The sequence below is a fragment of the Mustela erminea genome, chromosome 13 (genome assembly GCF_009829155.1).
Source record: "Mustela erminea isolate mMusErm1 chromosome 13, mMusErm1.Pri, whole genome shotgun sequence".
NCBI lineage: Eukaryota > Metazoa > Chordata > Mammalia > Carnivora > Mustelidae > Mustela > Mustela erminea.
Window position 1 is genome coordinate 91,956,961 of NC_045626.1, and position 27,737 is coordinate 91,984,697.

Here is a 27,737-nt window from a genome sequence, read left to right on the forward strand (position 1 = left end):
TGGCTTCCAGGCAGCCAGGGGGCCGTCCTGGGCCTTCAGACTGCCCACTGCCCTGCACTGCCTGGTCTTTTGTCCAGCGCCCTCCCAGTTCTGGCTGAGGATTGGTTTCCTTCTTACTGGTCCTAAAGCAGACACCCAGTCCCGGGGAGCCTTTAGCAGATGGCTCCAGCGTATATGCTAGGAATGCAGAAGGGGACAGGGTTCCAGAAGCCTTAGGTCTCAGAGTACAAAGCAGCTGTCTTTGCCTACGTGTAAATGGCTCTGGGCCTTGCTTCTCTCACGTCACTGCACTGCCGTCTGTTCCTTGGGGCGCACCTGCTCTCTTCTTGGTTCCCGTGCTCTCAGGCCTGGGGAGTGGTCCCGTGTGCCCTGCTGTCTACCCCTGTCCCCGAACTCTGCTTTCCTTACGTAGGCTGGGGTCTTAAATCAGATTCATGGAATTCAAAAAAACCTGACTGCTCCTTAGGCACGGTTTTTTCATAAAGGACGATGGTCCTGAGCATGTGGGCACCAGGTGGGTAGGGCACCAGCAGCTAGTGCTACCCCTCTTCTGTGAGAGACTGCAAACCCTGAGCAGGAGGCTTTGTGCCAGGGCTGTGATTGGACCAGGACGTGGCCCCAAGGAGCCTGTGAGTGGGGGGGTCCGTCCGTGGTGTCCAGCAGGCCTCCAGCAACTTCTCCCCGCAGTGTGTTGGCCTGCAGCCGGGCATGCCCAGGCTCACGAGGTGTCTGTTGCCAGGTTCCTTCTCAGCACCTTTTGGAGGACTGCTGGTAGGAGAAGAGAACCCAGACCCTGGAAGGCGGGTTGGGATTTAAAGGAAAAGCCGTGAAAATGATGAACTGCCCCCACTTGTGGTACAAGTGATGTCTGTGGAAGGTGTTCGTGTTGGTGGAAAGATGTTAATCGTAGGTCACGCGGGGAGAGAGGATTGTGACGCAGTATGGTGTACCTCCTGGGGGAAAGTCCGTGTATTTAGTAAACTAGCACTTTGTAGAAAGCCAGGCAGCGTGTTGGCGGCCTTTTGTGCTGTTGTGGGCGCGGCCCCTGCACCCTCAGAGCAGGCGAAGGCACGTGTTCCTGCATGTCTGTGTCGGCGGCCGGGGGCTCTGTGTGCCTGCCTGTGGCCGCGTGGTGTCAGGCCCGCAACCCTTGCTTCTCCAGCTCATCAGGACAGCGGCGCGTCACCACGAGGAGAAGCAGCTGCGTGAGGAGAGGGGAAGGAAGGAGGAGCAGAGCCGACTGAGGCGCATCGCCGCCTCCGCCGCCCGGGAGATAGAGTGCTTTTGGTCGAATATTGAACAGGTAAATCCTGGGATTTAAATGGGGTCCTGAGGGGGCGCCTGGGGGGCTCAGTGGGTTAAAGCCGCTGCCTTCCGCTCAGGTCATGATCTCCGGGTCCTGGGTCAATCCCCGCATCAGGCTCTCTGCTCAGCGGGGAGCCTGCTTCCTCCTCTCTCTCTGCCTGCCTCTGTCTACTGTGATCTCTGTCTGTCAAATAAATAACATCTTAATAAATAAAAAAATAAATAAATGGGGTCCTAAAAACATAGACTGTGCTTTCTGAACGTGCCTGGCCGAGGGACGCGGAAATCTGGGCAGTCATGCCCGCGGCATCCCTGGGACAGGTGCGTGCGCCCGCGCTGCTTCCTGGACTCCTGGCTGTGCACCACGGCCTTGGCTTCGTGCCGTGGGCAAGGGGCCATCTAGTGTTTCCGTCCGTGTAAACGCCACTCATAGGAGGCAGCCCATTTCCCACGTGGCTGTTGCGCCGCGCATCTGTTACAGAACACGTTACCCCGCCCCGGCCCGTGTGGCTCAGGCAGCACGTGGCTGTGGAACAGCTGGCGGAGTGCCCTACGGCTTCATCCTGACGGGGTGGTGGGACGGCTGTGCTTTCCGACCACGCGTGTGAGTTCGGACGTCGTGCGCAGAGCTCCTGTGACTTCTGTCCCTAACGGCCTGTTCGTGCTCCGCTCTTTATACTCAGGTCGTGGAGATCAAACTACAAGTAGAATTGGAAGAGAAAAGGAAAAAAGCCTTAACTTTACAGAAGGTGCCCAGGAGAGGTAGGACACGTCTCAGAAGCCCTCGTGTTGTTGTGGCACTTTCGTCCCCTGCTGTCCTGCAGCTGGTTGCCGTGGTGGCGCCGGGGGCACTTGCTCACCAGTTTGAGCCCGTCGTTACGCGGCCCCCCATGCAGCTGCTGTAGCAGTGAATGCCGCTCTGAGGTTTGCTGGCACGAGTCAGCGCCCCGGGCCCCTTGATCAGCTTCGGGCGCTCTTGGGGTTGAGGTTCTGGGCCTGAGCCCTGTGGCTGGTGCCGGACACTGAGATGATCTCCCCCAGGGGTTTGCACCTCGTGGGCACCTCTGTGGTTGGGGCATGGCCTCGGCAGTGCTCTGACGGGACCGCCCCTTCCCTGGACACTGTGATGTGGGCCAGGCACCAGCGGATGCAGCTGTCACTGGCTGGGGTGGGTCAGGGGGCGTGATTCTCATTCTGCTGGTGAGGGGATGGAGGCAGAGCGGCGGGCTCTGTGTGGAGTCATAGAGCCGTGAGACCGTAGAGATTCTAGAAGACTCACGTTGCCATTTAGTGCCCAGGTTCACCTCCCAGACCAGAGATGTGTGGGGAGCTGCCAGAGAACTTGGTAGGTCCAGGACTGCTGGCTGGTGCTGCGTTGCGGCCCGGTTCCCAGAAGGAAGGAGGCGGAGCTGACACTCGCGGTCCTCCCGCGAGGAGGTACCAGTAGGGCACGGCCTACGCACGTAGCTTCGGTGAAAGTAATCAGCTTCCTTGTCTTTAGGAAAAGAGTCGAGGCCTCAGGGGCTGGATGCACTGCCGGAAGCTTTCCTGGTAAGTTGAGGCTCCTGTACTAGGTGAGAGAGGGAGACCACAAAGAAGACACGGCGCCTGATAAAGCAGGTCCCTTTTTTGTCCGGAGAAACGTGTATATATCGTCCGTAGTAGTCCCTCCGGGGAAGAAGCCTGGTTTTTAGTGTTCGGCTGTCACGGGCTGTTGATCTGGGGACAAGGGAGGACACAGTGCCCGGATGTAGTTCCACCTGCCTGCCGCCTAACACCTGGGCCTCATGGCAGTCCAGGCTGGCGTGGGCGTCCCAGGCTCACCGCGGTCTTCCTGGGAGCGTGTGAAGTAGACGTTTCTGCTTGCGTTTCCCGTTCTGTGTTTGCAGGTTTTATTCTCTGTTTCAGGAGTCGGGGTTGTCCGGAAGGAAGAGGAAAGCTAGCACATCTCTGACTGACGATGAAGGTCTGTCCCCTGGCACTTTCTCGCCGTCCGCATGGCGGGCTCTCTCAGACTGCAGGCGTAGCGCTTGCTCCGTGCTGTCAGGGTGCCTGGGGTCCCAGTGACTTGTGTCGTTGGGGGCCAGGCACCTTGGAGGGGGTAGGTGGGTGTCTGCAGAAACAAGCTAGACTGTGGAGGAGGGAGCGCGCAGGAGTGCTCGGAGACGTGCTGTTTGCGTGGAGGAGCCTGCAGGGAAGGGCGGAGGCTGGCGGGAGAGAAGGTGTAGGCCGCTGGTGGGGCTGGGGCGTGAGAGCTGTGCTCAGATCGGAGGCAGGCCGGAGCTGGGCCAGTCCTGCCTTGGACTGCCGGTGGGTTCTTCTCACCCAGAGTCACGTCTCTGTTGGACGTGCGGTGCGGGGTGTGGGACCACCCTGGTCTGAGGCGCTGGTTGCCCAGGACGGGAGCTGAGCTGAGGGAACGGCGTGCCGAGCAGTGGCTGGGACCCTGGTGTTTGTGATGACACAGTTAGCAGGACCCCGGGCAGCCTGCTCCTGGGATTTTGTGCTGTGGGGTTAGCAGGGGGATGAGAGGTTTGACAGCGCTCCGTGTTCTGCTGGAGACGGTCTCTCGAGTAGCGAAGACCCAGGCCGTGTCTCACGCCCCGGCCGCTCAGTACAGCCGCACTTCCAGACTTCACCCGGAAAACAGAAAGGCCCGGTTCAGCTCTCATAGCTGGCGAGACCGTCTTGGAGGCTGGTGGTGTCATGAGATCCCTGACATGTCGTGGTGACTGTTTCAGTGGAAGACGAGGAGGAGACCATAGAAGAGGAAGAAGCAAACGAGGGGGCCGTGGACCACCAGGCAGAGCTGTCCAGCTTAGCCAAAGAAGGTGGGCTGCGCGCCGTGCCACAGATGCCCTTAGGAAGTGTTGAACACGTACAGAAGAACGTGGGAAAACCTGTGAGATCCAAAACCCAACACAGCCCTCGAGCGCCGGCGTCCAGGCCACACCGCACAGCGTGGGGCAGAGTGCCTGAGCACCGCACGCTGGCCGGTGACCTGCCCTAGCGGCTCGTCGCCTCCGCTGTGGTTGCCCTGCCGCCCGACACGGCCCGGGGTGCTGCTGGGCTTGCTCGGAGGAGCGGCGGCTCAGTGGCGTCGCACCCTGGCCTTAGGGCGCTTTCCCTGGGCTCTCCCGTCCCCGAGCTTCGTCTGGCCGTGGTGTGTCGCTGCGGCTTCCCTAGCTGTCACTGCTGAGCCGCATTCCGGGCATGACCGTGTCATTGACTCCCTCGTGGGTTGCTGCTGAACATTCAGGTTGTCCCCTGGTCCGCCCTCAGCACGCCGCGGGAGTGCTCCTGTGGCTGGGGTCGGCACACACGTGTGTGCCAGAGTGGACGGGCCGGGCCAGTGTGCACACAGGCCGCTGGATGAGACTGGCCTGGCAGGGGCTGCGGGGCTCGCTCCAAGCCCCGCACGTCGGGGTGCTGTTGCTGCCCTGGTGAGGGGAACACGACGTCTCCTGGTACTTGTGGGTGGCACGTCTCGGAGAACAGATGAAGTGTGGCACCTTTTCACGGGTTCCTCTTTTCCACCGTGGGCTTGAGCTTGCTTTCCCGTGTCTGCGTGCTGCAGCTGTGCGTTGTGATGTGGCCATTTCGTTGGTCACATGCATCTCAGCGGCCCCTCCCGGCTTGTGCCGTGTTTCCGTCATCCTTACGGGGCTTTCTGATGCACAGGTGTTCTTGACTTTAGTGTAGTTGGATTTGTCAGTCTTGTTTAAAAAAAAATTTCTCTTTTTTCAGAGATTTTATCTATTTGTCAGAGAGAGAGCACACAAGCAGGGGAGAGGCAGAGGGAGAAGCAGGCTCCTCCTGAGCTGGGACCCAGATAGGGGACCGGATCCTAGCCCTGGGATCATGACCTGGGCCGAAGGCAGATGCTCAACAGACTGAGACCCCCAGGGGCACAGGAAGCCTCTTTTCACCTCGAGATCATGAGGCGGTTTTCCTGTTTGTCCACAGATTTTTAAATTTTATTCTCACATCCGTGTCTCTGATCCATTTAGAATATGGAGCCTGTTGTGTGGAGCAAGAGTACAATTCTTCGGTTCCTTCCTTCCTTCCTTTTTTCCTTTCCCCAAACGGATCCCAGTCGTCTTGGCCCCATTGAAGGGCTGGTCCCTGCTCCTGCTGGTCCTGGCCAGCTCAGACGGCAGGCTCTTCCCCGCCCGCTGTCGTGCTGCCACGCTGCTGGCCGGTGTGCGGTCCTTGGGCTCCGTGCTGGTTCTGAGAGCGGGCTGGGGGTCCTTCCGCATCCGTGCTCTCCGGACGGCCTCGGCCACCTTGGGCCTCCTCCGGGCCTCCTCTGCCTCAGGACAGACATCCACGGGGCCTCGTGGCCTGGAGTCGGAGGGTGATAGTCGACACTTGCGTCTTGACGAGGCCGAGCTTTTCCAGTCCCTGATCATGGTGTGCCTGCCCGTCCACTCACGCAGGTCGTTCTCGGGCGCCTGCAGGGACACTTTACGATTGCAGGTTTTTTGTGAGGTTTGTGTTTAGGTGCCTGGTCTGTTTCAGAGTTGTAGTAAGGGGTGTGTTCACTAAGGGCGGGAGGGCAGCGGCCCTGTGGAGCTCACACACACCCCATGGGCACGGCCTCCCCTCCACCCCCAAGAGCGTCCACTCTGCCTGTCGCATCAGCGCCGGCTTGCTGCGCTCCTTCCTGCGCTCCTTCCGGGGAGGGGTGCGCTTGGGTGAGGTCTGGAAGGGAGCACCTCCTCCCCCAGGGGCGCTGTGTGGCGGCCTGGCGGCTGCCCCTCCACCGCCCCCTCCACCACTCCGGCCTCCTCGTGCCTCCTCCGTGCCCTGCTTGTGTTCCTGTTGCTGTGGCTTCCCCCGAACGGGGTGCGCCTCGGGCAGGTTGGACTCTGTGCCAGTGTCTCTGCCACGCTGCGTAGGCGGGCACGGAACAGCCCCGCTGGCCGTCTGCTAGGCCAAGCTCTTGGTGCGGGAGGAATCACAACCTTTTTATGTGCTTTTTACAGCATTTTTCTGCTTAATTTTTGTTTTGACTTTTATTTGGTGTTTCTTTTTTTTCATATCATCAGTTATTTTCCATCAGCAGTGTTTTTATTATTACGTTTATTAGGTTATAGCTTTTAGTCTTCATTTATGAGGTTTTTTAGAAATCTTAAGAATTCCTTTATGAGTAAAAATTGAATTTTTCATGTCATGTCGAAGATTCTCATGTTTATAAAGAATGTGCCTCAAAGACGGTATCAGTAACGGGCAATAGTTACTTTTTGGAAAAAGCTAATTGCAGGAGGGCTGCAGCTGTGTTTTCTCGTGCTGTAAACTATCCCCCCTTTTCCCGTGATCCTTTCCAGCTGAATTGCCCTTAATTGACTTGATGAAGTTGTACGAAGGAGCTTTTCTGCCCAGTTTCCAGTGGCCGCAACCGAAGCCCGACAGTGAGGAGGCGAGCGAAGAAGAAGGTCTGTGTTGACGTCTTTAAAGATCTGCCCCATGGCAAGAGCCAGGTCACATGGAGGAGGGTGCTTACGACAGGGTTCAAGTCACCTTCCTTTCCTCCTCGACTGATGGGAGAGAAAGATGCGAGCGGTTACGTGGGGCACCTGGGTGGCTCAGTTGGGTGAGATCTGACTCGATCTCGGCTCAGGTCTTGATCTTGGGTTGTGAGATTGAGCCCTGACTGGGGCTCCATGTTTGGCGTGGAGCCTGCTTAAAAGCACAAAAACAAAAAATAAATAAAAATAAAGTAAAAAGATGCAAGTATGTTTAATGTGTAATTTTGCACTGAGAGGGTTTTGTTAAATTCTATGCTTTTTATTTTCATTTATTAACTTGGCACAGTTACTAGAGTACTTGTGAACAACATGGAAATGTTTTTGTCCACGTTTATGAAAGTCATTGTTTTCATAGACTTGGATTTGTATCATGTATATTCAGGGTGGGCTTTGTTTGTTTAATGCGCTCGTTTTGAGGAGTTTATTTTACTTTCATTAGATGATCTAAGCAAACAGCCTGTTTTTCCTTGTTTCCATTCCACTTGTCCTGATCACTAGACGCAGATTGCTGCGAGCAGAGAAGCTCGGGGCTGACAGGGCCAGAGGGTGGGCTGGTGGCCTCCTTGCTTGCTAGTCCTTGGAGACGATTGTGACTTTCCCTTTTCTGGTGGTGGAGGGGCAGCCACTAAGCCCTTCGGTGCCCATACGTCTGCTGGTGGCGCCGGCTCCTGGTTCAGTCAGGTCCTCCGTCTTTGCCTGAGGGCTCTTCAGAGCGCTCCTGCGTGTGATGGTTTTACAGGAGTTTATACCCATTCATCTGGGGAGTGTTAGGTATATAAAGTGGGTTAAAACAGATTAAAAAAATAGTGCATTTGAAATATTTGGACTCTGACAACTTTTTTCCTTGTATTTCTTTTTATAAACAGTAAGTAGGCGCATAAAAGTGTCGCAACCACTGCAGATCTGTCCTCTTGTTCACAGATGTGGAAGGCGCCCCGGGCGACCGGGAGGGCCGGAAGGATGTGGTTCTCATAGACTCGCTGTTCATCATGGACCAGTTCAAAGCTGCGGAGAGAATGACTCTTGGGAGCCCTCACACAAAGGACATCGCGGAGGTGACCGCCGTGGCCGAAGCTGTCCTGCCGAAGGGCAGTGCTCGGGTCAGCCCCACGGTGAGGCGCCGAGCTGCCACGTGGGGGGTGGTGTCTTCGCGAGGCTGGGAAAAGGCTTAGTCTTTCCACACAGCTCTGTGCCAGCTGCGGACGTTGTCAGGAAAAGCGAGTACTGTCTTGCTTCTCCTGTCACCTCTAGATCTTTTCTGTGGGCTCTAGTGGGCTCACCGTGTGGCTGATTTGGCTTCGCGTTGCACAAAACTTTCTGAGCATTATTTTGAGAAGGGCGCATTCGGCCCATGTGTCGCTGCAGGTGAAGTTGAACGCGCCATCTCTGTTGTACGGCGCGCTCAGGGACTACCAGAAGATTGGCCTGGACTGGCTCGCCAAACTCTACCGGAAGAACCTCAACGGCATCCTGGCGGACGAAGCTGGGCTGGGCAAGACGGTGCAGGTCATTGCTTTCTTTGCCCACCTAGCTTGCAACGAAGGTAAGAAGAGTGTCCTTGCTAAGGCTGACTGTGGGGAGGGCACCTGGCATGAGGACGGAGAGTGGCCGCTCTTCCTGCTGCTGTGCCGTGTGCTCTGGTGCGAGACCCAGAACAGGTCAGAAATATGCCTGGTGAGAACAAGGGAAAACTTGCTTGCGGTTAACCCTAGAGTGAGCAGCTCACTGTGACTCAGAATCTAGCACACTGTGAGGCCCACCAGGCTACAGCAGGACTGTGTGACTCCCGCATCCCCTATCGGCCAGGACTGGTGTGCATGGCAGCTCTCCCCACGTGCCCGCCTTCCTTGTCGCGGTGGCGTGCACCACCTTGCCTCCGGGCAGGCCCCGCCACCTGGGACCGCTTCTCCACTGCCGGGCTTCTGCAGGGGCTGGTGTGTGGGCATTGCTAGGGCGCTAGGGCCCACAGCTGCACCATGGCGGAGACACACCGCGGCAGAGACAGGATGCCTGCCTCCCAGTAAGGGGCCGCCCACTCCCGCTGCTTCCTCACCTCTAGACTTCACACGACATTGGTCTAGGCCCTGTGGCCTCTGTGTTGGCATGTTTAGGGATCCACCTCCCCCCACTCATTGCCCTCCACTCGGCCTCTGGGGCAGGTGCTTGTGTTGTCCCCTGCTCCGGGCCTCGGAGGGCTGTAGAGGGACACATGCCTGTGTCTCTGACACACGACAGGGTCTTGCATACAGGTGACCCTTGAACAATGTGTGGTGGCCATGAGCACTGACTCCCATGCAGAGGTCAGCGCACATAGAGCTTTTGCCTTCCCCGTAACTTAACCGCTGGTAGTTTACGGTTGACTGGAAGCCATCCTGATAACACCAGTAGGTGACTAACACGGATTTGGTATGTTCTGTGTGTTACGTAGTGTGTTCTTATAACAGCATCAGCCAGGGAGGAGAAAACGTCATTAGGAATACCATAAGAAAGAGAACATACGGTACTGTGTATACTGAAAAGAATCCGCGTGTGCTTACGTGGACCCGCGTGGTTCTTTCCCATGTTGTCCATGGGTCATCTGTAATGTTCCTCTTGCAAAGGGAGTGTTCCAGATGCAAACTGAGCGGACTCGTAGCTGACCAGAAGAGCCGACACATTGTCCTCTTTGTGGAGTTACAGAAGCTGGGAGGGGACTCTTGAAATTGGGGGCGGAGTCCTGCTGAGGAGCAGGGGGCAGCCCCGGCGTGCAGCAGACCTGAGAGAGGCGGGTGTGCAGAGGGTGGTGGTCGCCCAACCTCCCCCCTCCCCCCCACCTCGGGAAGGCTGCTGCTTCCTTCTCCCTGGGCTTGCTGCGCTCGTCCCTCATCATCGCTAGCACTGCCTTTGTTGGCCCTTCTGAGAAAAGCTTCGTCGATCTCAGTTTTATTTTCCTTTAATTTTTTTTTATTTTTAAAAAAATTTTTTATTTTTTTTAAAAGATTTTTAAATCTTTTTTTATTTCTTATTTTTTAATTCTTTTAAAAAGATTTTATTTATTTGAGAAAGAGGGCACAGGTGGCAGGCAGAGGGAGAAGCAGGCTTCCCATGCAACAGAGAGCCCGACGCGGGGCTCGGTCCCAGGACCCTGGGATCACGACCTGAGCTGAAGGCAGATGCTTAACCCACTGAGCCCCACCAGGCGCTCTCTCAGTTTTTCGGTACAAATGGATTGATATCAGGACTTATTTTCTTGATTAACTTGTTTCTGTTTTCTGACCTGGTGTCCTGAAATTTTCAGTGTGGCACTTGAAAATGAGTTTTAGACACAGTTACTTTAGACTATCACCTTGCCTCTCTGTCTTACTCTTTTTTTTTTTTTTTTAAAGATTTTATTTATTTATTGATAGAGAGACAGTGAGAGAGAGCATGAGCGAGGAGAAGGCCAGAGAGAGAAGCAGACTCCCCCGTGGAGCTGGGAGCCCGATGCGGGACTCGATCCCGGGACTCCAGGATCATGACCTGAGCCGAAGGCAGTCGTCCAACCAACTGAGCCACCCAGGCGTCCCTCTGTCTTACTCTTTAGCTAGAAAAATTATCGTTATATATTTAGAAGAGTAAGAAATGGAAGCAGCCTACAGTTCCAAAAATAGGGACTCTTAATAGTTCATCGTTTGAACAAGTGAATATGTGAGTCCCTCAAACTCCGGGTACACGCCTGGTGCCCGTGCTGCCCCAAGCACTGGTCCGGGCGTCAGGCTGGGACTGTGAGCAGAGCAGAGCCCCTCCGTCAGGAGGCCCAGCCTGGGCCCCAGCAGTGCGTCTGGTGTGAGGGGTTTTGCAGAAAACCGATCGCGGAGCAATGTTCTAAATGCTGGCTTACACGAAGTCATGGTTCTTCTTGGTAGGGGAGAGGGCACCTGGGGCTGGTGTGCATCTGTCTTCTCCTGGGGGCACCTTCTAGAGAGATTTGTCTTCTTGTGTCTGTTTACGTGCTCGTTCCCGTCCCTCTTGGGTGGGCCCTCTGGAGCGCAGGACACGGTGCTCTGCACACGAGGCCGTGTCTCCTGCGCGCAGCCTTTCCAAGCCGCCATTTCCGTCTCCGTGTGGCGTACGTCTGGTTTATAGCACGGACGTGGAACTTTGTCTTGTGTGTATTCTCATAACCGAGGACATTATTTTTCGGAGACTGAAGCTGAAACTGTTTTGGGTGGTGTGTTCTGGCTGGACGTGGGGAGTGGGCTCTGCACCCGAGCCCAAGCCTCAGTGGGCGGCCACCACAGGAGGGCTCCAGGCTGGGGCCCAGCGCTGTTCCTCAGAGATGCATGTTCTTGCCTGTGCTTGCATGGGGTCAGCGTGTCTTTGAGGAAATACTCACTTTCTTCAGTCCCCACTCAGCGGCTCTTTGTCGCGCGCCCCCTGTGGGTCAGGCCCCTGCCCCTCCTCCGCAGGTCTGTCGGTGGCGCGGGAGCTAGGACGCGTCTGCATCATGCCCCGGGGACTTCCCACGTGTACTTGCCCCGTGTCTCGGGTCAGCACAGCGCACGGTGTCCAGACCTGACAGATGGTCTTGGTTAAAGGGAAAGTTCTGTCTCTTCTCCTTTGTAGGCAACTGGGGCCCTCATCTCGTGGTTGTGAGAGGCTGTAACATCCTCAAGTGGGAGCTCGAGCTGAAGCGGTGGTGCCCCGGGCTCAAAACCCTCCTGTATGTCGGCAGCCACAGAGAACTGAAAGCCAAGAGACAGGTATTTGATTTTAAACATGAAATAAAACCAGACGGAATCGATCCCCATTTGTATAGGAGACAGATCTGAGGATGTGCAGACGGACGCGTGTACTGGTCTGAATCCCCGGTTTGTGAGACCTTCGGTTTGTTCCTAGGTTTGTTTGAGCCCCTGGAAAGCACAGCCTGCCTGTGGCAAGGAGAGCCCTGTGCCCACGGCCCTGCCCATGCCTGGCCGTGGCCACTTTCCTTCCAGAATCATCCCTTCCACCCGCGGGCCAGTGAGCGCCACAAGCCCGAACGGGAGCTTCTAGTGTACTCTGAGTTCTGAGCTGTGAACTTGTGAGATGACCCCGGGGAAGCACTCCGTAGGGCTACAGGGGACGTGCTGGCCAGGGTTTCTGCCCTGTTCCCATCTAGCACCTGGTTCTGAGTGAAAGAGTACCGGAGGCCACAGTTTTTCCCGAAGATGAAAGTTTGCTTCATCATTAGACTTTTGTGTAGAGTAGCATTTAGTGGAAAAGTGAGTACGTTGAGATGTGTCTTCTGTTTCCCCGTTTCTCGTTATTTCTGTGGGTTCCAAAGCGTACAGAGCAGTCCGCTGTGGCACAGACGGTGCTGCTTCCTGCGTACTCGGGTTGCACCTGCGGAAGCTGCTTGCCCTTGTGACGCTCTCTGGTGATGTCCCAAAACGGTGGTTAATGCCCAGAGTGGCTTCTCGGTTAGTCCGAGCACCATAAACCCCTGCAGGAGCGGTCCCGGAGACCAGTTCCACCATGCTGTGCGCGGCGGGTGGCGGCAGGCTGAGCCCCCGCCAGGGTGTAGGGAGACGCCGCAGGTGAGGCCTGTTCCGTGTGCTGCAGGAGTGGACGGAGCCCAACAGCTTCAATGTGTGCATCGCGCCCTACAAGCACTTCTTCAGGGGCTATGCGGCCTTCACGCGTGTGCGGTGGCGCTGCCTGGTCATCGACGAGATGCAGCGTGTCCGCGGCATGACCGAGAGGCACTGGGAGGCTGTGTTCACCCTGAAGAGGTCTGACCCGCGTGGCCCGCTTGGGGTCCTGGGGGTGGCGGATGGAGGGGTGTGTGTGGTCCTGGGCACACCGAGCTGCTGCTTGGCTGCCCGCTTCCTTCCCTTGGGTCAGTGCACGGGGGCTGCGGGTCCCTCTCCCAGAGGCTCTGTGAGCCCGTTGTCCCTGTCTGTGAACCTCTGCGGAGGAAGCACACCTGCGGCCACTCCCCGGGGTGCAGCGTCTGCGTTCGCTCCCGCTCTCCCTCAGCCAACAGCGCCTGCTGCTGATCGACGCGCCCCTGCACAACACCTTCCTGGAGCTCTGGACCATGGTGCACTTCCTCATCCCCGGCATCTCCAGGCCTTACCTGCACCTGCCCCTGAAGGCCCCCAACGACGAGAATCAGGACTACTACCACAAAGTGGTCATACGGCTGCACCGGGTACGTGTGTGGGGTACGTGTGCGGCAGCCGCGGCGCTGAGCCTTGCACCGGCTGTGGCGACGGGGGTTCGGCACGGGGGTTCGGCACGGGGGTTCGGCACGGGGGTTCGGCACGGGGGCGACGCACACTCGTCTCCTTCGCAGGTGACGCAGCCCTTCATCTTGAGGAGAACTAAGAGAGACGTGGAGAAGCAGCTGACGAAGAAGTACGAGCACGTGCTGAAGTGCCGCCTGTCGAGTCGGCAGAAGGCCTTGTACGAGGACGTGATCCTGCAGCCTGGGTAAGCCGGCGAGCTCCTGCGGGTCCCGCCCAGCGGGAGGGTGCTGGGCCGCTGTCCTCGGCGTCCAGAACCCGCACTTGCCCTGGGCTTCCTGTGTGCCCACCTGCCTTCCCAGGGCTCTGCCCCTGCGCAGTTGAGCCTGCACTGGCCTGGCTCCCGCCCGACTCCCTGAGTTCATGGGCGAGGCTCACGGTGTTTCAGTCAAGGCTCACGACGGCCCGAGCGGGTCCGTCTCTTACAGCCTGAGGGGCCGCCTGCCTTCCTCCAGGGGAGCTGCCCTGAGGCTGCACGTGCTGGGCTTGCTGAGGCTCCCTCGGGCCCTCCACCAGCCTGCTGGGCCCCCGGGTTCCCTCGTGAGACGAGGGCCGGCACTGCCGCTGTGGACCTCGTGTCATCGCGCTCACCCCGTCAGGATCGTGTCTGTGCGTGATTAGTTTTCAGGAGGAGGTTTTGCTATTGACGTTTGCTTTTTCGGGTTAGGTTTGGGAAATTTTAGAACACAACCTTAGTGTGCACTCATACTCCCTGGTCTGGAGTCTTAGTACCTGATGGACGGCACCGTTGACGCTGTGTTGGTGAGGTGCTTCGGTGGCCACTCGGAGCCGCGACACCCTCCTCCCCCAGCAGCGCCCTTGTCGGCTCCGGGCTAGCGTGCGGTGCGAGCAGGCGGCAGCGCGGGTAGGGCCGGGGCGGGGCGGGCTGTCAGGCAGCCCTTCCTCCACGGGCGGACTTCAGGTTGGGAAGGGCGGAGTCCGTGGAGGGCGCTGCTGCTCCGGGGCCAGGAGGCCTGTGCGCGTCTCCTCTGTGGGGTTCCCCTCGCCGTCCTCCAGCAGGCGTGCGCTGTGCCGTCGGCAGCTCCGCGCCCTGCTTGCGGCTGGGCCGGCGGTGCGCTGCGCTTGCCCTGGGAGTGGGAGAGCGCCGGCGTCCGTCCTGCCGGGGAACGAGAGGTGCTGGCGACCGCACGCCTGGGCTGTGGTCGGGTTTCGGGACTGTCGCCCTTACGTCACGTCTGTGGCCTCTTCTCCCCTGAACCTGTAGTGAATCAGGAAGTGTCGAGCGTGCCTGTAGCTGAGCGCACCTCAGCTCTCTTAATGGCGGCGCTCCGTGCGTGTTTATGTGACGGTCTCGGGTCCCGAGGGCCTCCGAGCTTCAATTTGGCCACTGTGCAGAGTGCTGCAGACCCGCTCTCACGAGTGTGTCTCCAGAGCACTTGCTGTCTAGGCTGTCTGTCCTCAAGCGCAGTAGCTGTTACCCTGCTGCTCATTTGGAAGCCTGGCCATTCTCTCTGCCACCGCCTGTCCGTCTACCCCACTGCCTCTGCTCCTGGGTCCCTGCGGACCAGCCCGTCCGTATGGCTCCTTCCTTAAGCTGGAGACACTGTGCCCTCCTCACCTGGAAACCCTGGAGGTCTCCACTTGGACTGTTACCTGCCATGTGTTTCCTGTGTGGTCTGGCCTGCATGGGGTTGGCCTCAGCGTCTGCCATTTTTGTGGCCACAGAGCCAGGGCTGGTGTCCCACCCAAGGGGCCTCTCCACTCCCCGGATTGGGTGCCTTCACTCTGCTGCCCACCCCTGCCGCACAGCGCTCCTCACCGTGGGGCAGAAATCCGTCCCTGTCCCCACTGGGTGTCCTCTGCTGGGAAGGGAGGCTTGGAGAGCCGCGTGCCGGTCTGACCTCAGTCCTGGCAGTCTGGCCTGCTTCGGGGTGACAGCAAGTGAGGCGGAGAGTCAGAACCCCTGGAGGGCTAGTGGGAGTGGACGTTAGGGAATGGAACCAATCACTCAGAGGAGCCGGGGGGCGTGGCAGGTGCGATCTGGAGTCCGTGGCACAGCAGTGGCTGTGCCCGTGACAATGTGTCTTCCCACGAGCAGGACCCAGGAGGCGCTGAAGAGTGGCCACTTTGTGGACGTGCTGAGCATCCTGCTGCGGCTGCAGAGGATCTGCAACCACCCCGGGCTGGTGGAGCCCCGGCTCCCGGAGTCGTCATACACGGCGGGGCCTCTGCAGTACCGCTCGGCCTCCCTTGTCCTCAAGGCGCTTGACGGGGACTCCTGGAAGGTAGGTGCCCGCCTGGCGTCGCACAGATGCACTGTGGCTCCCGCGGCTCCGGAGACTGCTGTCTGCGCTCCTTGTGCTCCCCAGCCCTCGCCCTGGCTGAGGGGCTTTGGGCCAAGTGCCCTTAGGACACAAATAATCGTGCACTTCCCCCGCCGTGTGTGTGTGTGTGTCGACTCCATGAGAAGAGCCTGGCGTGTACCTGGCTTTTGTGAGCTGCTGTGTGTGATATTGTGGTGTTTTCATCGTTTGCTCCACGAGCCTTGAGACAGGCTAGGTGACTGGTAGTTTTTGTTTTTGTTCTTGTTTTTGTTTTTTTAAAGATTTTACTTATTTGACAGCAAGAGAGGAACATAAGCCGGGGAGCGGGAGAGGGAGAAGCAGCCTTCCTGCCAAGCAGGGAGCCCATGCAGGGCTCAATCCCAGAACCCTGGGATCATGATCTGAGCTGAAGGCAGACCCTTGACGACTGAGCCACAGGCATCTCTGTCTGGTAGTGTTTTAGCGACTGGGATGGCAGTAGGATAGCTGGAGATGTCTGCAGTCGTCACCACTGATCCCGGAATATTTCGTCCTTGCCGAGAGAGCCCACAGACACCAGCCGTCCCTCCCGTGCCCTCCCTTCCCCAGGCAACCCCTGCCTGACCTGCCTCGCGAGTCCACCTGCTCTGGGCTTTGTGCACAGATGGGCTCCCGCACCCGTGGTCCTTGTGTCTAGCTTAATTCCCGGAGCGTGGTGTTTTCAGAGTTCATCTGGCTGTGACGTGTGGCCCAGTCTCCTTCCTTCGTACGGCAGAGTCGTGTTCCCCAGTGGGAGGGACCGTGTTGATTTGGCCGTCAGTTAACGACTTGGGTTGCTTCCTCGTTTCGGCTGCTGTGAGCCGTGTTAGCGCACACACTGACAGAGCAGCTTTGTGTGGACGTAGGTTTCAGGTTTTCACACACGTGTCTAGGTGTGGAATTGCGGGGTCATGTGCCTACTCCGTGGCCGGCGGATTTTACATCCCTTATGTGTGCGAGAGTGTGGGACGGCTCACCAGCAGTTACTGTTGTCGTGCCCTTCGGTGCTTGACTTCGCGGTGGGAGAGCGGCTGTGCTTTCTCGTTAGAGAAGTACATGGGTGCTGGGCACGCGGGGCGTCTGCCCCAGCTGGGGACCCACGCAGCACTTCCGCCCATGGAACGTGTGTCCCCAGGGCTCTGGACCCAGTGATGTGTCACCTGCCTCCTTCTGCTTCCCCAGGACATGTGGGTCTCTCCCCCAAAGTGCCCTTTGTCCATGCGCCCTGGCACTCATGCTGTCTGGGTCTCCCTGTCTGCCGAGGCCAGTCTCTCTCCAAGCATGACCTTTTCCATTCGTGCTTCTACGTGGGGTGCTCTTAACGATGGGGATGCTGAGGCAGGCCGAGATACAGCAGCCTGGCCGAGCCCTGGGCTTCAGGCCGCGTCCTGGGCAGTGAGGCTGTGTGGGGCCTGGCTGTCCGGTTAGAGATGTGCTTGGGCTCCCAGCCATTTTCTTCTGGTCTTCCAGAGCAACACTTTGCTCTTTTTCTTCTTAGGAAACGGATCTCTCTATATTTGATCTTATTGGCTTAGAGAACAAAATGACTCGCCACGAAGCAGAATTGCTGTGTAAGAAGAAGGTGACACGGAAGCTCATGGACGAGCTGTACACCGCGCCGCCCCCGTCGGGCAGGCCGGCGACCCTCAGACTGAAGCCCAGCAGGTGCGTGGCCTGGAATGGTGGCTCCTGCACACCGAAATCCCCGGGTGGGTCCTGCCTGGCCTCGAATCAGCCGTTGAGACATGATGTCCCCCTCCCCAGAAGGACCCAGACCATAGCCCCTCAGGGAGACCTGGGATGTGTGGCGGGAGTTCACACGAGAACCTGGCTGTGGTTGTGGCCAGGGGGAGAAATGGCTGATCCTCTCACTGGGTCTCCTGCTTCTGGAGTCTGTGCTGGTGTCCTCAGTGTCCTGAGTGGGGCAGCTCACTGCATGTGGCCTGGGTGGGCAGTCTGCAGCCCTGGGAGGGACGGCGTGGCCCCTTGCCCTCCTGAGGACAGCCTGGCGGTGGCGGTGGAGCAGCCCTGGGCAGCGGGAGGGGTCTGTGAGGGGAGGAGGTCAGGCTGCTGTGCCTGCTGCGTGCTCCGGTGGCTGCTGTGGCGGGGAGAGGGTGCACGGTGGGTGGTGGGCAGAGCGCCCCCCGACCCCAGGGACTTCTGAAGGACGTCCCGACTTCGAGGGTGCCGCGGGGCTGGGAGGGGCAGAGCACACTCAGTGAGTGGAAGGAAATGACTTAATAAGATAGGTTAATCCAGCAAGTTGGAGTACACAGAATCGCAGGGTTGGGTTAAAAAGGAGAAAGAAATGAGAAAATAAAAGTTTAGAAAGAAAGGTGCCTGCTCCTGTTGCCTGTTCTACCTGTGGCCTCCCCAGGGCCTTGGGAGCCCACTGTCTTCTGCCAGGTGCTCGCCGGAGCCCGCCGGCCTCTGTTAGACCCGCACGTGGGCCAGCAGAGCTGCGGTGCTCTGAGGGGGCCTGGCTTCAGGTCCTTGGTTTTGTCCTCGCTGCCCCAGCTGCTGCCCTGAGTAGGGGATTTGAAAATCTAGAATTCTTGCCATTATGGTTTTCCAGGTAAAAGGGTGATGAAAGAGTGTGCTATGGAGCGGCAATACTGGAAACAGTGGCCACTGTTGCTTTCGGGGCTCCAGTACCGCTTGTGGCCAGTGTGCCTGGTGCTGTCGTGCTGCTTGATGGCCGGTTGTGGCTCCCTGCCCACTCTACTTGCACTTGACGCGGTAGTGCTGTGGCCTCAGAGCGTCCCATGCGCACGTTCAGCCCGGGTCCCCCAGGCTCAGGGTAGGCGTGTGTGTCCCAAGGGTGGGCAGCCCCTCCCCAGGCCCATGCTGAGCTTCTCAGTGGTGCGTTTGGAACCCCGACCCCTCTTGGAGCAGCACCGGGAGTAGGGACCTTCCCCATCCCTGGGTGACCCGAGCCCCGTGTCTCAGTGGTGCTCACGCCTTCTTGCCAGGTTGTTTCAGCCCGTGCAGTACGGCCAGAAGCCCGAGGGTCGCACCGTGGCTTTCCCCAGCACACACCTGCCCCGGACGGCAGCCTCTGCTGCAGCCACGGCCACTCCTCAGGGCCACGTGAGAGGACGGCCACCAGTTGCCACGTTCTCTGCCAATCCAGATGCAAAAGGTATGCCTCCCGTGCTGGCGCGCCCTCAGGATTGCCGTGGGTCTTCGTGGCCGGAGTTCCTGGTACTGCCCCTGCCCCTCTGGATGGGCAGCCGTTGCTCTGGTTGGAAGCAGGCCGCCTGCTCTGGCTCTGCCGAACACAACTCACACGGCTTGCCCTTTCTGTGTCTTGAAAGTGGAGTTTTTCCTTGAACCAGACACCGCGGTCTTGGTCTAGTCGCAATTGGCGTGCTTCTGAAGATGTGCCTCGGCGGGGGCTCTTAGACCAAGGACATGCGGGTCACACTGTGGACATGAGCTCGGGAAGGCTCGCTCCCGTTGAGGCCGCCGCTGGCCCGGAGCCGGCTGTCGCTGTGAAGGAGGGTAGGGCTGACTGGCCGCAGGTCACGGCTGGAGTTCCAGCCTCCATTGTGGGGTCCTCCGTGTCCAGCCCGCGTGCACATGCGGCGCAGCCCCGTCGGAGCCCGGCTGGCGGCCGAGGCTCCGTGCCATGCGGGAGTGCGCACTTGGCCACGGTGCGGCGGGCGGATGGCTCTGTTTCACCGGATGCCGCACCGCGCTCCCTGTTTTCTAGAGAGGGTTTCTAATCCGAGAGACTTTACTGAAATGTTTGTTTTGTTTCTTTGAGTTCGGGTTTAAATACTGCATTTGGTGAAGAACCTCTAACAGCTTTGCACAAACACGCCTTATCGATTGCAGTGGCGGCAGCCCCGTTTCAGAGCTCCCAGGCCTCCGCCGGCGCGCCCGCTCCGAGACAGCCGCCCGCCTCGACCTCCGGCGCAGCACCTGCCCCGGCCCATCCTGCGAAACCGCGGGCCCCGCCCCCGCCCCCGCCCCCGGGCCCCCCGCACCCGGCGGGGCCGAGCGCGCTGCCTCAGGGGCTGGTGCTCACCTCGCAGGCTCAGGCGCGCCTGCCCAGTAAGTGGCCTCGCCCCTCCTGGTTCTGCCACGTCTTTGCCACGGGAAGTTGTGTTCCGATCAGCGTGTGTGAAGAGCCTTGCTGTCCACTCCCTTTGTCTCCCTAACCCCACGCCCGGGTGCTGCCTTTCGCCACGCTGTCGTTTCTGGCCCTAAGTGTGCAGAGGGACGCCCTCTGCAGAGCCAGCGTCCAGGGCCCTGTCCTCTGTCCTTTCTCCTGATCCCCAGACGTCAGCTCTGCTTTCTTCCCGCGCATGCTCTGCTGGTGTACTGACGGCCTTACTTCTCCTTAGCGTCAGCTGGAGGCTTGCCCCGTGGGCAGTGGGGCCCAGCCCAGGGAGCAGGTGCCACTCAGGCAAGAGCAGGGGACGCCTTTGCCAGCGAGGGATCCGGAGCTAGTTGTTAAAAACCATGACTGATTTTGATTCTCTTGCTTACCACCATCATGTTTAAGCCTGGAGTGACTTCCTGCTCAGCTGAGGCTCATAATAACTTGGTGATGAAAACATCACGGTGTTACTACATGTTCTTAGACCTCTTTACCGTGACCAGTGTCGTTAGCACATTCCCACATCTCTCACGGGCCCCTGGTGACTGTGCTGTAGGAAGTGTCCTGACGGAGACGGTCGTAGGCAGCACTGTTTCTCAGACGCCCCCTTGAGCACTTCGTACCTCGGCATGACCAGTGTGTGGAGGTCTCCCTGGGAAGCTGGGGGGCAGGTGTCACGAGACCCCGAGTTCAGACTAGTCCCTCATGATGAAGCCTCACTTCCACTGTCATTGAGTGCAGAGTTACAGTCCTGGCTAGCTGCCACGGGGAGAGCACGGGTGACATTTCTGTTTGCCAGGGACAGGTGTTGCGGGGACCCTGCCACGGGAGCTGAGCCTTCACTCCGTGTGGGTGAGGCAGGACCAGGGCTGTCCTGTCCACACACACTTCTCTGCGCCTCCTCCTGTCATTCCCTCCTGTTCACAGCCTCTGTGGGCAGGACCTCTGGGCATTTTCCTGGTCTTCCGCTAACTGTTCTCTGTATGGTGTCACTGATCATTCTGGCATGGATTTCCTGGGGGGGGTAGCGTTCAGGTTTCATGATCAACCACTGGGGGACAGAACCCTGTGCCCTTGGCATTCGCTCAGAGCCTGCAGGGCGTACGTTTCCGAGTCGGGTGCACAGGACTCCGTCCGAGTCACGGTTTCACAAACCATGTGTTAGGTGATGTCGAGTCTGGCATTTTTTCAAAAAGTCAGCGTTCTAGATTGAATCCCACAGTGTAGTCCAAGTTAGTGGGAACCTTTTTATCTTACGGCTACGTTTGTGTGGCGGATCTGTGCTAGTGACCCGCTCTTACACTCGTAGGGATGTAATCTCTCCTGTACGTCTGTGCACTGAATCGGGCACGTACTCTTCACGTTCTGAAAGGTTCTGAAGAGGTTGATATTAGAGTTCCAAAGTGTACGAGAAATAGATTTCTGCTATATTTGATGTTTGCTGCTTTTTCATTGGTTGGAGAGAAAAGTAAAACGTTTGTTGGTAGTTTGGTTAATATTATATTAAGATTTGATACCTAAAATCTTCAGCAGTTATAAGTAAATAAATCAACTGTTAAGATCCAATGTTAATTTTAATTTTCTCTTTTCTGTTAGAGTCATTTTCTGAAAGCGTTAGGAAGCGATGCCTAAGAAACGTTTGTGTGACTCGTCAGTTTGCCACAGACGCTCATGCCGGACGACAGATGGTCGTCAGCAGAACAGTTGCGGGCTTCTCCCAGACGTTTTAATCCCGTCTTCCTCTGTGCTTCCGCAGGTGGGGAGGTGGTCAAAATAGCCCAGCTGGCTTCCCTGGCAGGGCCGCAGAGCCGGGTCGCCCAGCCAGAGACCCCGGTGACGCTGCAGTTTCAGGGGAACAAGTTCACCTTGTCACACAGCCAGCTGCGGCAGCTCACCGCTGGCCAGCCCCTGCAGCTGCAAGGTAAGGGCCTGCCGCTGCTGTCTCACTGTCGTCCCCACCCCTCTCCTGCTGCTGGACTTGGGCACGTTGGGCAGCCCCAGGAGCGCGGGTGCTTCATCTGGAGATGGCCTCGGGGGTGTTGAGAACGCTGGGCTGCTGGCCTGTGACGGATGCGTGCCGTGTAGCTGATACTGTTTCTCGATGAAATATGCTCTTTGGAAATGTTCCCCATTTTGAAATTTTCTTGCTTTTATTCTCTTTTGAGTAAGTTCTATGCTCAGTGTGGGGCTTGAACTCACAACCTCAAGATCAGGAGTCACCTGCACCCTGACTGAGCTGGCCAGGTGCCCCAAATGTTCCCTGTTTTAAAAATGAAATAGAGGGACGCCTGGGTGGCTCAGTGGGTTAAGCCTCTGCCTTCGGCTCAGGTCATGATCCCGGCGTCCTGGGATCGAGTCCCACATCGGGCTCCTTGCTCGGCAGGGAGCCTGCTTCTCCCTCTGCCTCTGCCTGCCTCTCTGTCTGCCTGTGCTCACTCTCTCTTTCTCCATCTCTGACAAATAAATAAATAAAATCTTGAAAAAAAAAAAGAAAAAAGAAAAACACCCCAGGACTAGCAAGTTATGTAGAAGTTATGTTCTTTCGTGTACAGAATTTACAGCGTTGGCTCTGAGACGAAAGCCTCTTAGACCTTTGTCTGAGCACGATGTACTCCTATGGTAACTGCTTTGTGTAGAGGGCGAGTGGTCCGAGAGGCGTGCTGGGATTAGCCCAAGGAACCAGTGGCAGTGGCTCAGCGCTTGAGTCCCCCGTGGCTGTGGTCCTAGATCACACGTAGCCTCCCTGGGACGAGTTATGTGCAGCGCCTGTGAGCCAGGGCTGGGACACTTTGTACGGGCGCTGGCAGGTCACACACAGCTTAGCGGAGTGGAGGCCCCAGGACACCTACAGCAAAGACAGCTGTTAATTTTGCTTAATTCCCTATTCCTTCAGTTTTCCGGCCGAAAGGGCAAGGCCATCTGTCAATACCTCTGGCGGGCTCTCCTTTGCGCGAAGCCCATCAGATACCTCTGGCGGGCCCCCCTTGGCGCGGAGCCCAGTGTGGGGACACTCCTTCAGAGTAAGCGATGTCAGGCTTTCTCACACTGAGGGCTGTATGTGGTGAGCACCTTGAACTGAGTGCAGTGAGAGCTGCAGCTTTTGGGTAGAGAATGGATGTGTTTCTTCGTTGACTTTACAGGTTGGCCAGCACCCATGTGTGGTCCGGAGCTGGGACCTCGGCTCTGGGAGTGGCGTGGGGCCTCGGGCAGGCACAACAGACCGGTCCTGGTGCCCACCGCATTGCCCGAAGTCAGAAATGGCAAAGAATAATTGAGCGTTTTCTTTTTTTGTTTGTTTGTTTTAAAGATTTTATTTATTTATTTGACAGAGATCACAAGTAGGCAGAGAGGCAGGCAGTGAGAGAGAGAGAGAGAGAGGGGGAAGCAGGTTCCCTGCTGAGCAGAGAGCCCGATTCGGGGCTCGATCCCAGGACCCTGAGATCATGACCTGAGCTGAAGGCAGAGGCTTTAACCCACTGAGCCACCCAGGTGCCCCAGTTGAGCGTTTTCTTGACTTTAGGTAAAAGTGACTGTATTCTTAGTTTTTCATTTGCTGTAAGTGAAATAGTCATTTTTTCCCAAGTTACTGAACTCTGCAGTGCCTTGTTGGAGTAAATCTAAATCGGATTTTCAGTCTGTTGCTTCATTTGTCCTGCACATCTGGAGGTGCACGTGGCAGGTAGGAGGAGGTGCCTGCAGCTCGTGAGTGACGCCTCTCGGGCCCTGTGATTGCAGGCAGCGTTCTTCAGATCGTGTCCGCTCCGGGGCAGTCCTACCTGCGACCGCCAGGCCCCGTGGTGATGCAGACCATGTCTCAGGCGGGCGCCCTCAACGCCCTGGGAAGCAAGCCCCCGGCCGGTGGCCCGGGCCCAGCCCCCGTGACTGCGCCAGGTAGAGTGCTCCAATGGGGTCACTACATGTGGGAGCTTCTTTCTGTGTGACTTTGCTTCGAAGGGGACGGGGAGCTAGTTCCTGCTGATTTGTTCCCGCGGTCTCAGAACCCGAACATCCTGCCGCGGCGGTCTCTGCTTTCTGCAGACGGGCTGCTGTCAGCCTGGCGTGTTTTCTCCCTCCTTCCTCTCGGAGGTATTTTGAGTATGACTAGTCTCTGCTCACCTGGATTTTTGTTTTCTTCTTGTTCTGACAAGATATTTAGAATCATGAGAACTTGGCTTGCTAGGGTCACAAATACATTTAGCGAGCATGCTAGAATTTCCCTCCGGGACAGGTACCGGAGCAGGATCTGGGCCCTTCTGCATCTGGCCCGACCATGGCCTGCTTCTCACCAGGGTCTTGCCTTCCCTGCCATGCCCAGCCGTGTGTGGTCTGCTGAGGAGGCTGAGTGGGTGGTCAGATGGGGCTTGTGGGTGGACGCAGTGGGGGTCCCCTCCCGACCCGAAGCCCTTGTCCCTGATCAGCCCTGGTCTCTGTCTTCACTGGGTGGGGCCCTGCCATGGGGTCCAGGGAGCAGCATTTCCGTGTCCCAGCCGTGGCCCGTGTTCCCACCTGTGGCTGATTCTGTTTTCCAGGCCTCCTCCCATCCCACCAGAACCCGCTGCCAGCACCCATCCCCCAAGGCAGGAGACATTCCCCACCCTCCCTGTGGCCTGCTTTTAGTCCTTGGTGCCTCCTGTGTGGTCACCGTCAGGATGTGTGGTGTGGCCTGGCAGATGGGGGTGGCACACTGGGGTGCAGCGACCGCTCTGTCCTGCTTCGGAGGACAAGGACAGTGCTGGCTCCCTGCTGGGGGTGGGCGCGTGGGTGATGTCCCAGGGGATGTGTGTGGCCACATGATGGCGGTGAGGATGACCCTGGGCCTCAGGTGTGGGTGCTTCCTCTGAGCACACTGAGCTTTCACCAGAGGAGAGAGACACCCGCAGCTCAGACGATGGCTGGCAAGCGGGTGCTTTGCGGGCAGTCCTGAGGGGTGTGGGCAGTGTGTCCCTAGAGCGAGCTGCCGGAGGAGGGTCTGCGGAGCCCGCAGATGTGTGTGTTCAGCTTTTCCCTCTTGCTCTGCAGTTGGTGTGCCGGGGCGAGTGGCAGTCAACCCGCTGCCTGCGGGAGAACCCGGAATGGCCTCCAAACCGGCCTCTCCTGTCGGGGGGCCAACTCAGGTACGGCGCCTCCCTCACCAACCCTGCGTGGGGCCCCCGGGCCGCTCGTTCACCCTCCGAAGTTGTTTCTCAGAAGCTGCTTGTTGGGGGGCGGTTGTGATATTTAATGGAGTTGTCGGCATGTGGGCCTTGAAAGCACGTCATCACTCTGAATCCCAGAGTTTGACTCTGAAAACACATTTCCTAACAAAGGAAACTGGGCTTCGGGATTGCAGATATCTCCCACGTTTTGTGTCTCCGACGCTGTCTTCCGGGTGTCAGAAATCTCAGCGGTCAGAGGCGCACACTATGTTGTCCGTCTCCTTGCTGTCGCGTGCCGCCGTGGAAGGGGCGGGGCGTCTCAGGGTGGCCGTGCGTGAGGGGCGCTGCGGGGCGTGGCGAGACCGTGCCCTCGGTGACCGTGTCTCACGCTGTTTCCCGTGAAGGAGGAGAAGGGCAGACTTCGGAAGGAGCGGCTGGACCGGGTCTACTTTGTCAACGAGCGGCGCTGCTCGCGGGCCCCCGTCTACGGCCGAGATCTGCTGCGGATTTGTGCCGTGGTCGGCCGGGAACAGACGCCTTGGCCCGGCGCTTCGGACAGCGGCCAGCGGAAGGGGGCTGGGCCAGCGGGTGGGTCCATGCCACCCTCCCACGGTCAGAAGGACCTGATTTTGACGCTGACCCAGCGGCAAGCCTGCCTGCAGGATGTCATCGACAGGTAGGGCGGCCTGCGTGGGAGCCCGCACCTCACTCTCCTCCATGGGCCCCCGCGGGCCTCCGGCCCCGCTTGTCCTGCCGGAAGCCTGTTCTGTCAGTTCCTTGCTGAGTGGTTCTCAGACGTCGGTTGTGAATTATTCCTGCATCTTTGGCTCTGGCACCAGCTTGTCTTCTCTGGGAAGGCTGTGTATCCTCGGTGGCTTCTTTTCCCCGGGCCCTGGCCCTGTCCCTGGGGCCCCGCTTGGGTGCACGTTGGCTGGCCTGGGCGCAGGGCCACAGCAGCCGTGTGCGTTCCAGGTGCTGGAACAGACCGCTGTGTGCTTGATGAGTTTCTCTATGTTTTTATTAAAGTAATATTTTATTGGAAAACCACATGAAAATGTTAACGTTGCGTAGTGAGGAATGTGTATTTAAGTGTTAAACACAGAAACGAGCTTTAGGAGAGAAAATGAAAACGCAGATGCTGTTGGGTTGGCGACCAGCGCAGCCCCCACACCCCGCCCACCGAGCTGTGCTTCCTCTGGGCCCTGCCTAGAGCGGCCACCCTGTTTGTGCTCCATTCCCTGCATTGAGTGCTGGTCAGGCCCGGCCTGAGGATGGGTCTTCTCTCCCTCCTCTGCTGTGTGCCTGCGGCTGAGTGTTCACAGTGGGGACCCGGCCGTGCTCCTGTGGACTGGCTTGTGTCCACCGCCTTGCCACGGTCTGGGAGCTGCCGTAAAGACCTGTGCCCCGCCTGCTCGTGCCTCCCCATGAAATCCGGGCAGCCAGCGACCTCTTTACTGTTCCCGTAGCTTGCCTTTCCCAGAATCGTACGGGGTGCGGACTCTTTAGATGGGCTGCTTTCTCTTAGCGAGATGCGGTGAAGGCTCCCCGTCAGCGCTCCGTGGCTCGACGGCCATTTCTCTTAGCTCCCAGTGATGCTCCCTTGTCTCGTGGGCCCGTTTATCCGTCACCTACTGGAGAACAGCTTGGTTGCTTTCAGGTTTCAGCAGTCACAGACAAAGCTGCTGTAAAGGTCCACGTGCAGGGCTTTGCGTGAACGTACATTTCAGTGCATTTGAATGAGAACCGGAAGCACGATTGGCAGCTCATCTGGTGGGAGCACGATTCACCCGGTAGAAAAGGTCCAGCAGACTAGCCGAGTGGCTGCCCCGTTCTGCGTTCCCAGCAGCAGTGAGCGAGAGCGCCTGTGGCCCCTCATCCTCGTCCCGCTTCTGTGGTCCGTGCTGTGGGTTCTGGCCACTCTGACATGTGTGTCGTGGTGTCTCGGGGCTGATGTCATCCGCACTTCCCTGCGGACACGCCACGTGGAGCCTGTTTTCGTAGCTTTTCGCCGCGTGCATCTGTTCTCTGGAGAGGTGTCTGTTGGGGGTCTTCGGCCCGCTCTTTAATGTTTGTTTTCTCGCTGGTGGGCTTTCAGAGTGCTTGTCCTTTATCAGCGGTGTCTCTCGTGCCCTCCCCTGGCCTGTGGCTTGTGTCCTTACAACGTTTGCTTTCACGGGGCAGCTGTGTTGAGGGTTAGTGAGATCCAGCTCTCCCTCGTCTCAGCGGCCTTGCCTTTTGTCTGGGCCTGGAACGTCATCGCTAGGCCCTGCGCACCTGGGCTTGCCCTCGTCCAGGGCCCGCCGTCGGCCTTTCACTGCGGATCTGCGCTCCATTTGGAGTTGATGTTTGTGAAGGAACTAGGTCTGTGTCTAGATCCATTTTTTCCCCATTTGAAGAATCTCACATTTCAGAAAATCTTTAAACCCATACAAGCAGACTACTACAGTGAACCCGAGTGTACCCGGAGCCCGCCTTCAGCCCGGGACTGGCTCCCGCCCAGCTCTGCGTCCGTGTTTACTGCCCGGAAGCACAGACTGTTTGCAGCTAGCTCCGGACAGACAGGAGTTCCTGTGTAAGATTTCGTTGTGCTCTGAAAGCAGCGCAGGCACCGTACCATTACCCTAGCTAAGACAAGAACAGTTCTCGATACCGTGAAATGTCTCTCCTGCACACGCAGTTGTGGTTATCTCATAAGCGTTTTTATGGTTCGAATCAGAATGGCAGTGATGTAGGGACGCAGCAGTTGGGGATACATGTCGTGCAGCTCCTAATCGTATGTTGTGCTTCTGGCTTGCCTTTTTTTTCCTCTTGCAGTTTATTTGTCGAGGAAAACTGGTGGTTTTCTCTGTAGAATTTCCCACAATGTGGATTTGCTGAATTGGTTCCTGGAGGTGTAATCTGGTGTGTAGCTTTGTTGCCTGTATCATCTGTAAATAGATTCAGAGGCTCAATCAAATTCATGTGGGTTGCTAGTTATTTGGGGTTTCTTTGTTTGCAGGAGTGGGGTTTACTGGGTACTGCCGCGAGAAAGCCGGGACGTCTGGTCGAGTCTTTCACGTTCACATATTTGCGTGTGGGTGCCTGCTTGTCGAGCACCATTTGTTGAG

General features: G+C 57.9%; 1 protein-coding gene across 18 annotated transcripts in view; it reads left to right on the forward strand.

Annotated features, from left to right (window-relative positions):
- The window catches only part of EP400 (E1A binding protein p400), a 98,193-nt gene that overhangs the window by 31,788 nt on the left and 38,668 nt on the right, over positions 1 to 27,737 (forward strand). For 11 of the 18 annotated variants that reach the window (XM_032311299.1, XM_032311305.1, XM_032311312.1 and 8 more), the window contains 20 exons: positions 1,163 to 1,303; positions 1,989 to 2,067; positions 2,807 to 2,856; positions 3,214 to 3,271; positions 4,047 to 4,136; positions 6,636 to 6,743; positions 7,758 to 7,948; positions 8,202 to 8,379; positions 11,421 to 11,557; positions 12,399 to 12,568; positions 12,816 to 13,056; positions 13,096 to 13,271; positions 15,144 to 15,330; positions 16,886 to 17,052; positions 18,360 to 18,529; positions 19,228 to 19,446; positions 21,252 to 21,416; positions 23,231 to 23,386; positions 24,515 to 24,609; positions 25,035 to 25,306. In XM_032311299.1, the coding sequence (XP_032167190.1) occupies positions 1,163 to 1,303; positions 1,989 to 2,067; positions 2,807 to 2,856; positions 3,214 to 3,271; positions 4,047 to 4,136; positions 6,636 to 6,743; positions 7,758 to 7,948; positions 8,202 to 8,379; positions 11,421 to 11,557; positions 12,399 to 12,568; positions 12,816 to 13,056; positions 13,096 to 13,271; positions 15,144 to 15,330; positions 16,886 to 17,052; positions 18,360 to 18,529; positions 19,228 to 19,446; positions 21,252 to 21,416; positions 23,231 to 23,386; positions 24,515 to 24,609; positions 25,035 to 25,306 (3,050 nt within the window). The remainder of the gene's footprint in view (positions 1 to 1,162; positions 1,304 to 1,988; positions 2,068 to 2,806; positions 2,857 to 3,213; positions 3,272 to 4,046; positions 4,137 to 6,635; positions 6,744 to 7,757; positions 7,949 to 8,201; positions 8,380 to 11,420; positions 11,558 to 12,398; positions 12,569 to 12,815; positions 13,057 to 13,095; positions 13,272 to 15,143; positions 15,331 to 16,885; positions 17,053 to 18,359; positions 18,530 to 19,227; positions 19,447 to 21,251; positions 21,417 to 23,230; positions 23,387 to 24,514; positions 24,610 to 25,034; positions 25,307 to 27,737) is intronic. The other 7 variants (XM_032311306.1, XM_032311307.1, XM_032311316.1 and 4 more) reach the window with 3 other exon arrangements.